Source organism: Aethalodelphis obliquidens, unplaced genomic scaffold (assembly GCF_003676395.1).
Source record: "Aethalodelphis obliquidens isolate GAN/ISIS:26980383/991018 unplaced genomic scaffold, ASM367639v1 scaffold2, whole genome shotgun sequence".
NCBI lineage: Eukaryota > Metazoa > Chordata > Mammalia > Artiodactyla > Delphinidae > Aethalodelphis > Aethalodelphis obliquidens.
Window position 1 is genome coordinate 8,465,882 of NW_020837946.1, and position 16,351 is coordinate 8,482,232.

At 36.3% G+C, this 16,351-nt stretch overlaps 1 protein-coding gene across 3 annotated transcripts in view; it reads right to left on the bottom strand.

Moving 5' to 3' along the window:
• Nucleotides 1–16,351, bottom strand: part of PSMD1 (proteasome 26S subunit, non-ATPase 1) — a 105,241-nt gene that overhangs the window by 84,459 nt on the left and 4,431 nt on the right. For 2 of the 3 annotated variants that reach the window (XM_027118680.1, XM_027118687.1), the window contains exons 3-12: nt 15,887–15,960; nt 15,531–15,700; nt 12,003–12,208; nt 8,970–9,113; nt 6,609–6,835; nt 4,101–4,161; nt 2,911–3,039; nt 1,467–1,555; nt 915–993; nt 247–420 (exon numbers count right to left, since the gene is read on the bottom strand). In XM_027118680.1, coding sequence (XP_026974481.1) covers nt 247–420; nt 915–993; nt 1,467–1,555; nt 2,911–3,039; nt 4,101–4,161; nt 6,609–6,835; nt 8,970–9,113; nt 12,003–12,208; nt 15,531–15,700; nt 15,887–15,960 — 1,353 coding nt within the window. The remainder of the gene's footprint in view (nt 1–246; nt 421–914; nt 994–1,466; nt 1,556–2,910; nt 3,040–4,100; nt 4,162–6,608; nt 6,836–8,969; nt 9,114–12,002; nt 12,209–15,530; nt 15,701–15,886; nt 15,961–16,351) is intronic. The other variant, XM_027118697.1, reaches the window with a different exon arrangement.

Consider the following 16,351-nt stretch of genomic DNA (forward strand, 5'->3'; position numbering starts at 1 on the left):
TTTTGCGGTACGCGGGCCTCTCACTGTTGTGGCCTCTCCCGCCGCGGAGCATAGGCTCCGGACGCACAGGCTCAGCGGCCATGGCTCACGAGCCTAGCCGCTCCACGGCACGTGGGATCTTCCCGGAGCGGGGCACGAACCCATGTCCCCTGCATCGGCAGGCGGACTCCCAACCACTGCGCCACCAGGGAAGCCCTCCCTGGACTCTTAAGTAATGGGAATTTATTTTTCCATTCTAATACTTACATCATTGCTGGCATTCTTAAGCTGGTTAAGCAGATAGTCAATTATATCACCCCCATGATTGGCATGAATGAGACCTAGTGCATAGAGACCTCCACCTTCCTGATAGGCTGATCCTGGAGAGGTGTCCTTGGGAAGATATGTTGCCATTAACTGTAATGCTTCCTTCTCATGACCCTGTAAATTTGAGCCACCACAAAGGTGTCAGTAAAAGAAAGTTAGAGAAAAGAAGATGTAACATTTTCTATGATTATTGCTTTTTCTCCAGAGTGAAGGGGGAAGTGGGGCTCTCTCCTAAGCAACTTTATCACTCACACAAGAAGACAGCCTTTAAATGACCCAGTCACATCCTGGTTAGAAACAAATGCTGCAATTCCCACCCCCTCCTTGTTTTATAACAGTTCCCCAAATTCATCTTAGATAATGCAAATAACTTATTTCAATTCATTTTGAGAAATGTCTTAGCTAGTCTTCACAGGAAAAAGGCTTCCACTTTTTATAAAAAAAACAAACACACATTTCTTCTTTACTTTATCCTTCCCTGTATGAGGACTGACCCAATTTAACAAAATGTACCTGTCAATGAATTATAGTAAACTTTAGTTTTTTTCTTAACTCCAGGAAAATTGCTTCTGTTCTGATGCCTGCTCACAGTGATCGGTATATATTACCTTATGAATTACACCCAAACTGGCCGTGGCTGTAAATTTTGCCCAGTTAGTGGCTCTGGCTAACCATTCCAAGTTATCTCTGTAAGAAAAGGAAATTCAGCAACACTACTGAAATGAACTCCATAAAGCTTTTTATAACGCTAACGTCAAAGCATTAAAATGTTCACCTTGAGCTGTTACAAATCATTTTACTTTATGGATCTCAAGTTACTGATGATTCCATTTTACCTCCTAAGTTGTTCTTAATATTTTGAGGACTTTAAAAATGCATGACATGTAATTCCACTATGAACAAAAGCAAAACTGTATCAAATTTCTAAGCTTAACGTATTTCATTCAAAAACCTATATTCAAGGCAACTAATAGAGAAAATTAATTTTACCTCAAAACAAGTAGGCATATGCAATTTAAAAAATTTATAAAATAGAAAAGTAGAATTTAAAATTCAGGACTGTCAGGCAGGGAAAGTTCCCCACATCCATGTGACAATGTCAACAGAGTCTCTGTCAAAGACAATTTTAAACCAAAGTGGGAACCTACAAGCATATTTACCTAAGAAACTGGTCACTGGTAGTCCCACAGTGCATAAAAGAGTTTGCTATAACAGTTGCTGTGTGACACACAGAGTTCCTTACCGCATCCTACAGAAACAAATACAGATTTTTATCATTAGCAAAGTATTCCTACAAACGCAAGCTTGCATGTGAACACACAGTAAGAGGCCCTGTTTTGTGGTGAAAACATGAATAAACTGAACTGGTATTTAACATATGAACCTTGGATATTTCTTTTATAAACATTAAATAGCTAGCTTATAAAAAACAAGCAAGTCAAACAAAGTTTTATTAGTGGTCTTAACTTGCGGTCAGTAGTAGATTTTGGGTAGGAATTTATGCAGCAGACTTTCTAATTTTTGGTTTCTGAACAGTTCGCCATTTCTCTTCAGTATCTTGCTCAAGGTCTCCAAAGTATTGGGGTAACCTGAGGAGCAATGCTGCACCTCTTCCGGCACTGTAACTCTGGCAAGCACCAAAGTTATTTTGTTCATTTTTATTTATTTATTTATTTTTGCGGTACGCGGGCCTCTCATTGTTGTGGCCTCTCCTGTTGCGGAGCATAGGCTCTGGACGCGCAGGCTCAGCAGCCATGGCTCACAGGCCTAGCCGCTCCGCGGCATGTGGGATCTTCCCGTACCAGGGCATGAACCCGTGTCCCCTGCATCGGCAGGCGGACTCTCAACCACTGCGCCACCAGGGAAGCCCCTATTTTGTTTATTTTTAATGAGACTGCGTTATAAAGATAAACATCAGAAAACTGTCATAAATGCAAATTATATTATTCTTTTTGCCATCTGTAAAAATTATTTTGAAAGTCTGGAGAAGCATGATTACATATACCTCAATCAAACAACTGTTTAGTAATGGAATAGTATATGACAATAATAAATGAATGACTTTGGGAAAGGATACTGGGTAAATAACACAGGCAAGGCAGGAAGATTTTTTTGTACTATGTATCTTTTTATATTAAAACATTTTTTGAACCAGATGAATAGATTATCTGTTCAAAAATTAATATTAATAATTGTTAGGATCAATATCTCAACAAAGGTTACAATATCAAGGTAAGAACCCCTATTCTCAAGGAGTTTGCAGTTCAGTGGGAAAAACAAACACACAAATAACCTGTATTAATGTTCTGATTGTGGTATTTGTCCAAATGCCACACGTATACATTCAAATAAAAGCTAACTTAAAAAAAAAAAAGCCACTAAACTTCCCAATGAGAGACTAGCACAAAAAACAGGAGCTCAATCAATATTAATTCCTTTTCTTCTTCAACAAGATCAAGCATTTCTCCCATTGTTATTTTTTTTAAATACTTATTTCCTTGGTCAGGAATAAAATGCAACAAATTATTCAATAACAAATATAAGTACTTATTCAACAAAGAAATAAATATAAAAAAAGGCCTCCATTACAGATGAATTTCCTACCTTTGTGTTTTTTAGAATCATGAGATCTGTGTTATTGTTTCGTATTAAAAACTGCAGATGTAACTCAATAGCCATTTCACCACTTAGAATTTTAATCATTTTCAAAGTCTGATCCTTGGGCTCTGGACTCTGCCGAACAAACAAGAATGAAAATTATTGTATTACTGAAATCCAGTAAGCTAACTTTATTTTAACAGCACTAAACCAGTGAAATTCAGTCATACACACAACAAAACCCATATTTTAACAGTAGGATCTAGCAAACTCATGTATCATTTATTTGAGAGAAAGTAATTTATTTCTTTATTAGATGCCATTGAGATATGATACCAGCTTGATGGAAGAATGCAATTCATTCCAAACTCACTTCCAATATAAAATATTTTAATATTAAAAAAAACTGTAAAAGAGTAACTAATTACTGGTGATATGCAAGGAGAACTACTTTATACACAACCAACTTATAGTTTAGGTGAGAAACTCCCTCCTCCAAATTGAGAAAAAGCACCTTTAACCAACACATATATATGATCTCATGAACTACCAAGCCATCAACACAACTCTCCAACCATGTGAAGAAGAGTTGAAATTTATATACCTGATAACCAGAAACCAAAAATCCTGATGGAGGAAACATTTACATCCAACAGACCACTGCTCTAATCCTTGCCCCACTCTCCACACACCATGAATACTAAAAATAAAGACAACTAAACTACCCCCTCCCCCTGTATGATAAGTTGCCATTTATTTGTTAGAAGCCATACTTTTTTCTCACCCTGTGACAGGTAATTCAGAGTTATTCTGGACAGAGTTCATTCTTTGATAAGGATCTAAGGATTTTATTTCTTCTAAGTCAAGTGCCTTCTGGGATTGATCTTTTTTCTTTTTTGGCTGTGCTGTGTGGCTTGTGGAATCTTAGTTCCCTGACCAAGGATTGAACCCAGGCCCTGTCAGCAGTGAAAGCGCCGAGTCCTAACCACTGGACCACCGGACCACCAGGGAATTCCCTGGGATGAATATTTAAAATTTTACTTTTTATAGAAAATCCATTTTTATAAAATAACTTTGGTATCAAACTTAATAATAAACCTCCATAAAAGCAGGTATGAAACACTTTTAAATAATTTACAATATAGTGTGGAAATATATGTTTAAATGGCAACTTCAACTTCAAAAAGCACACTTACCACTTCTGGTGTCTTTCCTACAAGTACACTACCTGTCTTTTCTTCTGTTTCCATTGAGTCACTAAAAGAAAGAGAACCAATAGTCACTAATGTGATAAATCTTTTCTGAATAGTATGTGTGGGTGGCTTTTTTTTTTCCTTTTAATCAAACTGAAGGTCTGAAGCATGTCCAAATTAAATATCTTGCAAGGAAAAAACAATTACTTCTTAAGTACTGCCATTAGGAAACGAAAAAGATCGTAAAATAAGATGGAGGCAACCCAGTTACTGGATTTCCACCAAATAAATTCATAAAAACACGCAAAGCAACTAACTAGGTTAGCAAAATATATGGACAACAAAACCAGGTGACAAAGTATCTCCCAGATTCCCAAAACACGGTCAGGTGAAGATACACCACCACGAGCCACAAAGACCAGTCTGAAGCAAAGCAGCTGGAGCCTCAACAACTCTTAAACGAACCAGCCGACACCCCCTTCTAGGTCAAAGCCCTACACTGAGGAGAAAATGCTGGGCACAGAATCAAAATTAAAGCGGCAGAAATGAGGGAAAAAGAAGGCTGAAATAAAAGTGAGAAAGGGAACAGAGCCAGGAGATCTCAGAACACAAAGACACCATTTTGTTTAAAACTCCACAAACACGATAAAAGAGGAAATTCTAGAGAACAGGGAAATTAGGAAAACTATCCTAAATCAAGCCTCCTTTGTAAATATTTAGGAAAACTAATTTCAGTGAAGATAAACCACAGAAAAGGATCAAAGTAAAATCCCATTCACTATTATAAGAAAAGATTATTTGAAAAGAGGTCAAAGATATGAAGAAAACTTTTACAAGATATAAAAGAATATTATGTATCAGAAATGAAATAATATAACTAGGGAAAAACTGGGAATGGAAGAAGAAGGATAATTACTTCAGAAATTAAGATCAACTCAGAAAGAACATGAAAGCAAATAAACACAAGAACAGGAGAGGGTAAGGAGAAAGACAATTTTAAAATCAAAAAGAAAGAAATTAAATGCTATTACCCCACGATTAGGAACAAAGGAAGAATGTTTGGATTTCCTGACCAATGCAGAAAAAAATAAAGGTGGAAAAGATATGAAAGTTATAAAGGAAGAAGTAAAATTGTCTCTCTTCACAGATGACATGATTCCTATGTAGAAAATTCTATAAAGGGATCTATAAAAAAAATTTACTAGACCTAATAAGTGACTTAAGCAAGGTTGTGAGATTCAACATTAACATAGAAAAATCAATTGTAATTCTATATATTAGCAACAAACAATTGGAAACTGAAATTTAAACATACCACTTACAGCAGCATTAAAAGACCTAATATACTTAGGAATAAATTTAAGGGAAAATGTACAAAATTCCTGTACTAAAATCTACAAAAACACTGTTGAGAGAAATGAAAGAAAGCCTAAATAAATGAAGATTACAAGATTACTGACTTACAGTAATTTTTATTAGTTCTAATAAAAGTGTTAAAAAAGCTGAGAATGGGGACTTCCCTAGTGGTCCAGTGGTTAAGAATCCGCCTGCCAATGCAGGGGACACGGCTTCGAGCCCTGGTCCGGGAAGATCCCACATGCTGTGGAGTAACTAAGGCCGTGTGCCACAACTACTGAGCATGTGCTCTAGAGCCTGTGAGCCACAACTACTGAGCCCACGCACCTAGAGCCCGTGCTCCACAACAAGAGGAGGCACCACAGTGAGAAGCCCCCGCTGGCTGCAACTAGAGAAAGCCCGGGCACAGCAACAAAGACCCAACACAACCAAAAATAATAAAAATAAATAAATTAAAAAAAAAAAAAAAAGCTGAGAATGTTTCTAACTGTACAAATATGTAACCCAAATGCCTAAAATCTAGCCCAACCTACCCCATCTGAGTTTTTTTTAATTTATTTATTTTATTTTTGACTGCGTTGCGTCTTTGTTGTCGTGTGTGGGCTTCCTCTAGCTGCGGTGAGCGGGGGCCACTCCTTGCTGTGGTGCACGGGCTTCTCACTGCGGTGGCCTCTCCCGTTGTGGAGCAGGGGCTGTAGGCGCAACGGGCTTCAGTAGTTGTGACTCCCGGGCTCTAGAGAGCAGGCTCAGTAGTTGTGGCAGACAAGCTCAGCTGCTCCGCAGCATGCGGGATCTTCCCAGACCAGGGCTCATACCCATGTTCCCTGCATTGGGAGGCAGATTCCTAACCACTGCGCCACCAGGGAAGCCCTATCTGAGATTTTTAATTTACCTGATTAAATAGCACACACGCTGTCTGGCAAGCACCCTCCCCATCAGACAACCACTTCCATTTCTTTCCATAAGGGTCCATTTCTTTGGTTTTCCTTAATGTATGCAGCAGAGTGCAAAACAGAGCAATAGCTTTAGTAAGAGGCTAATCTATGAAAGCTAATGGTGAAATTTATTCTTAGATTATGTTGTCTATAAATATCTATTCCCAAAATGAAATAAAGATTGTTGAATTAGTTCTGATACAGAAAAAGATACTTTTACCTGTCTTTCTCTGATCCTGGAACAGTACCCGTATTGGTGGATCCAGGCACAGAAGCAATAGGGGTGCCAACAGTTCGAAGATTCTGGATTACAGATGACAAAAACTGCTGGCTAGCGCTTTCATACAAATCAAAACAAATCTGATAAGCCATCAGGAGGTTGTCTTCCTTTACCAGTTTTTCTAAGATATCACTCACGGCCTGAGGATCATCTAAGAAAATTAAGCACTGAAATGCAGATAAAGAACAATTACATAATAATTGAAAACTTTGTCTACAAGATACTTACAGAGTGATAGTCAACAAATATAAGTTAAGGCAAACTGGGGCAGACTAACTATCTAGTCTAGCATTCTATTTCTGATCCTGGCACCAAAGTTTTCCTGAAAATGGAATCTGCCTTCCATAAGAAAATCCATACAACTTATATTCACAGCTCCTAACACTGTGCCTGGCAATCAGCAATATTCAATAACCAGTTGGTGAGTGAATCTTGGCTTCTTTAAATCTTATCCATAAATCGCTATCAAGTGCTCTGTAGTAACTTATTTTCTGCTTTACCATAAATTGTAGGAGTCGTTCATTCATTTAACACATTGTATTGTGCTGGGCCAGGACAAGAGGCACATTTTAAAATGACCATTTTGAAGTATTTCTCTTACTACTCTTAGGATTTGCCACATGTTTTAACAAAATCCACCCAATAAATTTAGGATTTTTCTTTTAAGAATTCAATTTAAATTTTCTTGTTCCCTTAAGCAGCAAATAACTCAATTTCAAAATGAACACATTAACCAAAGTTATTATAAATTAAGAATAGGAAATTATGGAAACAAAATAAATGACCAATACCAGGAGACTGGTTAAGAAAGGCAAAGTATATCCACTGAATGACTACTGCACAATCAAGAAAGAGTTTGTATAAGAATTTGTGAAATGTCAAAACATGAAAAAATGTTAAATTGAAGGAAATATATAATTGATACTGTTTGCTTCCAGGGAAGGGAAATTGGGAGCCAAAGGAAAGAAGTGTCAAGAAGACTTTTTACTGTATATCCTTTGATTCTTCACGAATTTTGAATCATGTGAATGTAATATTATCTGTTCAAAAATGTATTTTAAAAATGTAAAATAAATTAAAAAAAATTTTACAGGGACAAGGAATAAAATAGCTAAAAGAAATAAAATTACTTCTGAGGAATAAAACTGAAATACATAGAGGAAGAAAGCAAAGGACTACCGTTTTTCATGTAAATTTTTAAAAACCATTTTTAAAACTATTAAAAACTATTTAGAAGCAAACAAAACTCCAAAAACCTCTACAGAGAAAAGTGAAAGGAAATATACTGTTAGGTGGACTTCGGGTGATATAAAGGTGGATATTTTTCTTCTAGCTTTTTCTGTGTTTCACACTTGGTTTAAAAAGCATCAAAAACTATATATAAAATAGATAAGCAACAAGGATTTACTGTACAGCACAGAGAACTATATTCAGTATCTTGTAATAACCTATAATGGAAAATAATTTGGAAAAAAAAAAAACCTGAATCACTTTGCTGTACATCTAAAACTAACATAATACTGCAAATCAACTATACTCAATTTTTTAAAAAAGCATTGAAAAAAAGGATGTATTAATCTAAATTTTAAATATGTATAGAGGATAGAAACACATATTGAGAACACATTATAATGAAAATATAACAAACCAAATGCGTGATAAAATGCTGTGCTCTAAGCAGAATACAAAAATTTGTCAATAAAACACAATCTAGCCATTGAAAAGAATGAGGTAGCTCCACATGTGCTAGTAGGTGGAGGAAAAACAGTTATGAATCTTTTAATTGGGAAAAGGCCAATGGAAAGGGAAAGATACACTTTGCATTTTATATATTTTCTATACTGTCTTAATTTTTTTTAAAGTGTGCAAGCAAGTCCATACAATAAAAGAGATAAAGAAAATATACCCAAAGGTCTTGTCTGGTGTTTGGGGAATGAAACCAAAGATAATTTTTATAGCTGAAATTCTTTTTAGAAATGATATAACATAGGTACCGTTTTTATCTTTTCTTCTACCTTTTTTTTTTTTTAATCTCATTTTCAAAAATTTCCTTAAATGCCTGGATTATTTTCAAAGTGAAAAAAGAATACATAGAAATAACATATTATAACAGCTTTTTAGTTTTGAGAGATTCAGTTTCTTATCAGTAAAATGGAATATAAACGCATAAAGTATCTTCACAAGGCTGTTGTAAAGATCAATTGAGATACATGTATGAAATTGTAGTGACGTGATGTTATATAATATAATGTAGTGAGGCATGGCTCAGCAGTACAGTGTAAAGTAATGCAATGTTATTACCTGACAAACATTGATGAAATCAGGTTTCTCCAAGTTCATGTAGATTTTAACTAGAACTCTCAGTACTTTATTCCGAAACTGTTTATTCTGCATTAAAGACATGCAGAGCTTGAGGCTATAAGCCAGCATTCCTGGGACATCATTCTGAAAGAGATAATTTGAAGAGATATGATTATCTGGTTACTGAAGCATGTTTATTTAGAAATCAAATTATTTTAATCGATATTCTTTAGTCATTCTAGGCAGCTAACGATTTATTTGCTACTTAAACAATAAACCTTAAAATTTTTAACCATTTTAGATGAAAATCTTAAAAGAAAATTACCTATTTCCCTGTCTTCATGAAAAAAAAATAGGTTGAAAACAATTAAATATTTAGTGATCATCCAGGATCATGACTATATGACCATAGTATACTATAACTGTGGTGGTGCTGTTAATTATTATAAAAAGATCTATACAGCTGTACATATACCAAGTGGCTATGCTTTTCAATTGTGTCTGCCTCTAGTCTTGCTAATCCTCATGACTTACCGCCTATACTCCCTGGCCAGGAACACAATGTGATAGAACTATTCTCCAGCTCTGAGTGACTCAAGCTTTGAGTGCTGTCACATCTAGCTGGTGCTCTCCCGAGGAAATTTTGACTCCAGATTATTTGTTTATTTATTTATTTAATAAATTTTAAAAAAATTTTTATTTATTTATTTTTGGCTGCGTTGGGTCTTCACTGCTGCGCTCAGGCTTTCTCTAGTTGTGGCAAGCAGGGGCTATTCTTCGTTGCGGCACGCGGGCTTCTCACTGCAGTGGCTTCTCTTGTTGCGGAGCACAGGCTCTAGGTGCATGGGCTTCAGTAGTTGTGGCGCACAACTACTGTGGCTTAGTGCTCCGCGGCATGTGGGATCTTCCCGGACGAGGGCTCAAACCCATGTCCCCAGCATTGGCAGGTGGATTCTTAACCACTGTGCCAGCAGGGAAGCCCCTCCAGATTATTTATGTTTACCTTGTGGTTCTTCAAAGCATACCCAATATTTGAGATACTAACTTAAAAAAGTCCTTCAACATAAATAAGCATACCCAATATTTGAGATACTAACCTATAAAAGTCCTTCAGCATGATAAGCATGCTGAAGAGCTACAAGTGTACTTCTCAAAAAGCGAGTTGAGAAATTAAAAATTCACAAAATTCACTAATTCGAAAAGATATACACACCCCAATAGCAGTGTTATTTACAATAGCCAAGATATGGAAGCAACTTAAGTGTCCATCAACAGATGAGTGGATAAAGATGTGGGGTGTCACACACACACATATATATATATATATATATATACACAATGGAATACTACTCAGCCACAAAAAAGAATGAAATTTTGCCATTTGCAGCAACATGGATGGACTTGGAGGGCATTATGCTAAGTGAAATAAGTCAGACAGAGAAAGACAAATACTGCATGATATCATTTATATGTGGAATCTGAAAAATACAACAAACTAGTGAATAAAACAAAAAATAAAAGCAGACTCACAGAACAAACTAGTAGTTATCAGTGGGGACAGGGAAGGGGGAAGGGCAATATAGGAGTAGGGGATAAAAAAGGGTTATTATAGGATTATATGAAATCATGTGTGTGAAACTTTCGAAAACTGTAAAGCACTATAAAATTTAAAGATAGCTTTGTTCAATGATTAAAAAAATATTTTTTTAAAAAAGCAAGTTGTGACCTATCGGCGTATACATTATGAAATCAACTTAATGCGACTAGCATTTTTTAAAAAATGAAATACAATTTTAAAATATCAGGATTACATTGTAAGTAGAAAAAGTAGATATTATTTCATCCTAAGTTACATCTATATGTACATGTGCACTGGGATGTAAAGTAAGACGCATTTCTCACTCTGCTTTATTCTTTCTAAAAAAATTTATCACCCCTTTACCTTATAGGGAATAAGGCTTCACTGCCTATTCCCCCAGTGGATTATTCCATTTGTGCAGGAACTTTGTTGGTCTTGTTTGCCACTGTATCTCCAATGTCTAGAACAGTGTCTGACACATAATATGCACTCAAAAAATATTTGTTGAATGAATAAAAACAAATATTTTAGTTCTATTCACCTGAAGACAAGGAGAAACTACAACTGCACAAAAATCAAACAGAGCAAAATAAGGGCCGTTCTATGACACTGGGTCATTCATTCACTTACTCATTTAAACTAATCTTACCACTGCTGCTAAACACTGCCTTATGCTTTGGAGACCCAGTGGTGAAAGTACCTATCCTTAAGGAGGTTATAATCTGGTGGACCTAGCTGGACCTAAGGGTTGAGGAGGGTATGGCTGGCAGGGATTGCCAGAAGGATCTGTAAACAAATGACAGTTGAGCTGAACTGTGAATCTTGAACAGGAATACAGCAGGTAAAGAAAGAAAGGGAAAAGGATGTTTTTGGCAGGGGCAATACTTTTGGCAAAGGGAATGGGGTATGGTACATCTAGCAGAAGAGACAAGGTCAAAATGGCTGGAGTGCAAAGAGCTAGCTTGTGGAAAACGATAGGTAGTGAGGCAGGCAAAGTGGGCATGCAGATCAATGTCCATTTAACTCAGTCTTGCACCTCTCTGACCACTTTGGTTGGTGACTTACAACTGTCATAATTATTGCAAAACACCCCCAAACCAGGAATGTAGCTTACAGTTTTAACCATGATAAATGCATTACAATAGTAGTTTACCCATACAGTCTTCTTAAAAAGGGCAGGGTAATTAAGACAACTTCCCCATGCAAGATCTCAAAGGAATAAATGTGGTAAGATAAAAGCAACTATTTGAAAAACACAAAACACAGCCAAGGTTCATTTATAAACATAAAATACATATATTTTATAAATATAAAAATAAAATTTTTCGCAAAAGAGCACCTTATTATATCTAAGTTAGATTTTCTTTTCACTATCCATGCAATTTTCAGTTTTAATTATTTGCTCTGCTGATTCTTCATCAATAGCAACCTCTAAAATCCCATCATCTACCTACCGACTCAAGTATAGTCTTCTCAAAGACGTCCAGTCTTCGTGTCTCCAGAGCAATGCCGATAGCTTGCTTATACTTGTGATCATCTAGACATCGTTGAAACATTTTATTCACAATGCCTTCCAATCTCTGGTCAATTGGTTTTTTTTCTCCTTCAGGCAAATCTGCATTTTCCACACACTGTTTGGTGTAGTGATCAATGCACTTTGCTATAGAGAAAATAAAATAACTCTGATCAGATGGTAAATTGGGCTATACTACTAGAAAGGACAATGCCTACATTTATAATCATAAAAATAACTTATGGGATGACTATGGAGTAATGAGCAAATTTCAAATTTTTTAAATGCTGTAAGTTATACCTTCAAATTAATATTGTTCCGTTCGTAACAGTTACACTGCAGGGCTACACACTAATTCCAGTAAGCTGACATTATTTAAAACATTTCTAGGACTTCCCTTGTGGCACAGTGGTTAAGAATCCGTCTGCCAACGCAGGGGACACGGGTTCGAGCCCTGGTCCGGGAAGATCCCACATGCCACGGAGCCACTAAGCCCGTGCACCACAACTACTGAGCCTGCGCACCTAGAGCCTGTGCTCTGCAACAAGAGAAGCCACTGCAATGAGAAGCCCGTGCACTGCAACGAAGACCCAATGCAGCCACAAAATAAATAATTTAAAAAAAAAATTTCTCTTTTTACTGTTTATTATTCAAAATTATGTTATTCAACTTGACTAAGTTGCTTATTCTACAGAGTTGGCTACAAACAGCTGCTGTTTTCACTCTCAAACACAAACACTTGCCATGATTGAGGATATTAACAAAAACCCTATTGTAGCAATTATCACATGGCTATAAATTACACTTCTTCACATTAATGAAACTATCAGATCCTTGATAGTAGAGAGTCTGTCTATGACCTGAAATGTGCCACAGGTTCTAAAGGCAATCCCAAGAAGACTTCCAAAAACCTTTCCGGCAATCAGCTAAAATATTCAGTCTCAATGTGAGGTAGGTTGAACCTATTCACATATACTTCCCCTCTCCCCCAAACAGGGAGTCTGAAAATTCATGCAGCGGTGCATGTGCATAATTTGGCTTTCCCATTTCACAGTGATTTGGGTGAATGGGGAGGATGAGGCAACATACTGAAGGGTATCATGTTTACAACTTACACTACTTTACAATCATAACTTAAACTTTTTAGGAGCAACCAAGAAAGGAAATTTCCCTAAACCTTCTTCCACCTTCTTAAGGAAAACAGCCACTCAAGCTGAATGACATATATAATAGTTATCCTCTCTATAACTCACTGGCCTGTCACCCTCCCTTTCAAAGAGAAAGGTACAAGGAAAAGGTTAGTTAGTTGCAAACTATAGCCCCAGGAAACAGAAATGATTTGAACTAGGATAAAGAACTGCTGGTCTACTAGATGGCCCATGTTAATGGGTCTATATTTTGGGGGAAGCAGAGGACTTTTATAAATTGGAATATACCACATTCAGGGTCCATCCAGGTAGGATTAGGCAGGTTCAGGTACAGTTAGTAAGAACTAAGTGGCACTCACAAGCAGACCTTAAACAAGTTTGGTTGCAGAAAATCTTCACCAGGCCCTAATAAGAGCTTTTTGAACCAAATGCAGTTGTGAGGAAACATTCCCCTACCTCATCAGAAAGGAATCTCAGATTTATAACATTTGGGGAGCTTTCCTTAGTTAATAACTGAGGAAGAAAAATGTTACCTCCCAGGTTTCAAATGAGACCTGTGCTCTGACTTACCAGGTTTATGTCATAACTGTATTCCAGAACCGAGCTTCATTCCTAGCTGAAGTCTTATAACAATCGGGAGAAGATTGAAAATTCTAGCCTTGAATTTTCTGAGTGTACTGTTTATGACATTCATTAAGAGCCTAGGAAGGCTTTCCTAAATTCTATTTTATATATTCTCTCACAAATCTCACTGACATTTAAAAAAATCCATTCTAACAGTCCCAAGAAAACTAGAAGGGTGAACCCCATTTCCACACAAAGAAAAGCAAACAGAACTGGTCTACCAGTCAACAATCACCTTCTACAAGCTAAGACTAAGATGATACATAGGAAGGCATCTACCACCTCATAGCCTCTTAGAGACCAGCTGTCCTGATTAAAAGCATCATTTGTAAAATGTTAACATTGCAAGCACTTGCAGATCACCACAGGAAAAAATTATCAACATTCATCAAAAAAAAAAATCCTTCAAATAAGAGAGAAGAGATAAATGCACTTAACTCACCATTTCTAACTTAATGTAGGGAAAGTGCTCTGGTTTCAAATGATACGGTCTATTCTTTAAAATCATCTGTTCTTCCCACAGGATTCACAGATGAAAACTCCAATTCAGTGAGTTCCCAACAACAATAAACTTACTTGCAACATTCTCACACCATCATGGCAAAAAAATTTTAAATGTGAACACAAAATCTTACTTCAAACTTCAGGGACATTTGAAAAGTACCTCTCTGGACTGCCTTGTGCAGCATTTCCCAATTTCTGAAAGAGAATACCAATATTCTCCTTTTAAGGGTTCAGGTGAATAATGCAGATCTCCTCTTAATCAGCAATTCAAAAAACTATACTATACACACTTGACAGAGAACACACTCTTGGGCTCTCTGTAACTATGATCTAAAGCTTGATAGTCAAAAAGACACGTCTGAAGGGTATGCAATCCCTTCTTTCATCTATTAGAACAGGAGTTTTCAAACATTTTTAAAGCTACAAAAGCTTTGAACGAACTCTTACAGAGCTGGTTCAACTTACAAGACAGAGAATCCCAAACCTTACCTGTGTGCTACCCTCTCACTTCAAAAATACAGAAGCAAATAAAAAAACAATGGCTACTAGTAGAAACAGTATGGATTTCGTAGTGAGGAAGCCTGGGTTTTAAATTCTGACCCTCCTATTTAACAGCCATGTGCCTTTATCATCTTGAAACCCAAGTTTTCTCATCTGTAAAACAAGGCTAGCTCCTTCTTCACAGGGCAACTGTGGAATAAACTATGCTATGAAGAACGACCAGTACAGTGCCTAGTACAATGGAAACACTCAATAATGGTTTCCTGTGTTAGAAACAACTCTATAAATTACTATCATTTAATTTCTGATATTCACAATAATCTGATTTAATTTTTTCATATAACAGTATGCTCACTGGAAAAGAGATAAACATAATCACTGAGATAACTATCTTTGTGTTAAGTTGGCTGCTTCTGAATAATTTCTTAGATTCATTCTTAAAATATTTTGTGAGTAGAGTGTCTTTATTATTACTGTTAGTCATATTATTGTTCATTAGGACAAAAAATAAAGCACAGAATTCTAAGGCAGATCTAAAAACTCAGGCTGCATAAAATTACTGTAGAAAGATTATGAACTTTCAATTAAAATGAAATGTGGCAACCTCAAAGATTCAGGGAAAAAAATGCTATATGTACTAGAGCAAGAAAGAAGCCAACAAGATAAAGCCTTACTAGATGGAAGATAATTACCTATAATAGTCTCCACATATTCAGAGTTATCATTGACATTGAAGAGGTCACCTGCTCCAAGTGCATAATTCAGAGACTCCTCAAAAGCCCCCAGGTGATAAAATACTTTAGATGCCACTAAGGCTGCAAACTGCCGACTCCGGAAACCTTCATCTTCATACAAAACTTCTCTGAAAGAAATTAGGAAGTATAGGCCTAGTTCAAACTGTGGTTCTCCTTAAAAATTCCAAATCTAAATACTCAAGCCGCAATTTAGTGGCAGCAAATCTCTAAATGAATTAATAAGCCACAAGACCCACAGATAATTAAGGTTGATCTACTTTATTCCAATTTATAGAAATAAAGTAAATTCTTACATTTTGTCTACAGACTCAGAAATTTCTGCCCAGAAGTCATTGACCACTGCATTCAATTTGTGTAGTGCAAATTCCTGTAGAAGATAAAACCAAAATTCGATTTTGAGACAGACTTACCATTATACTTCCTTAAAAAAAAGTTTCCAACAAATCAGTGGCCAAATTCTGTCATATTTACTAAATGCAAATACAAAAGTTTACCAACTGACTTTCCATTGGGCTTACATACTTCTTTTCTGTTTTCAATCATAAAACATAATGTCATTCCTTATCATACTGAACATTTTTCTTCTTTGACAGTATGTGTAAGATTGACTCTAGGCTGCTGGTTTGGATATAAATGAATTCAGGTGCCTAGAGCCAACTGAAGTATATTCCAAATTTTTGTCATATGAAAATAGTTTTAAAATATGTGATACAGAAGTAACTTTTTGTGATTGCCGTTGATAAGAAAACTGGTGTGTG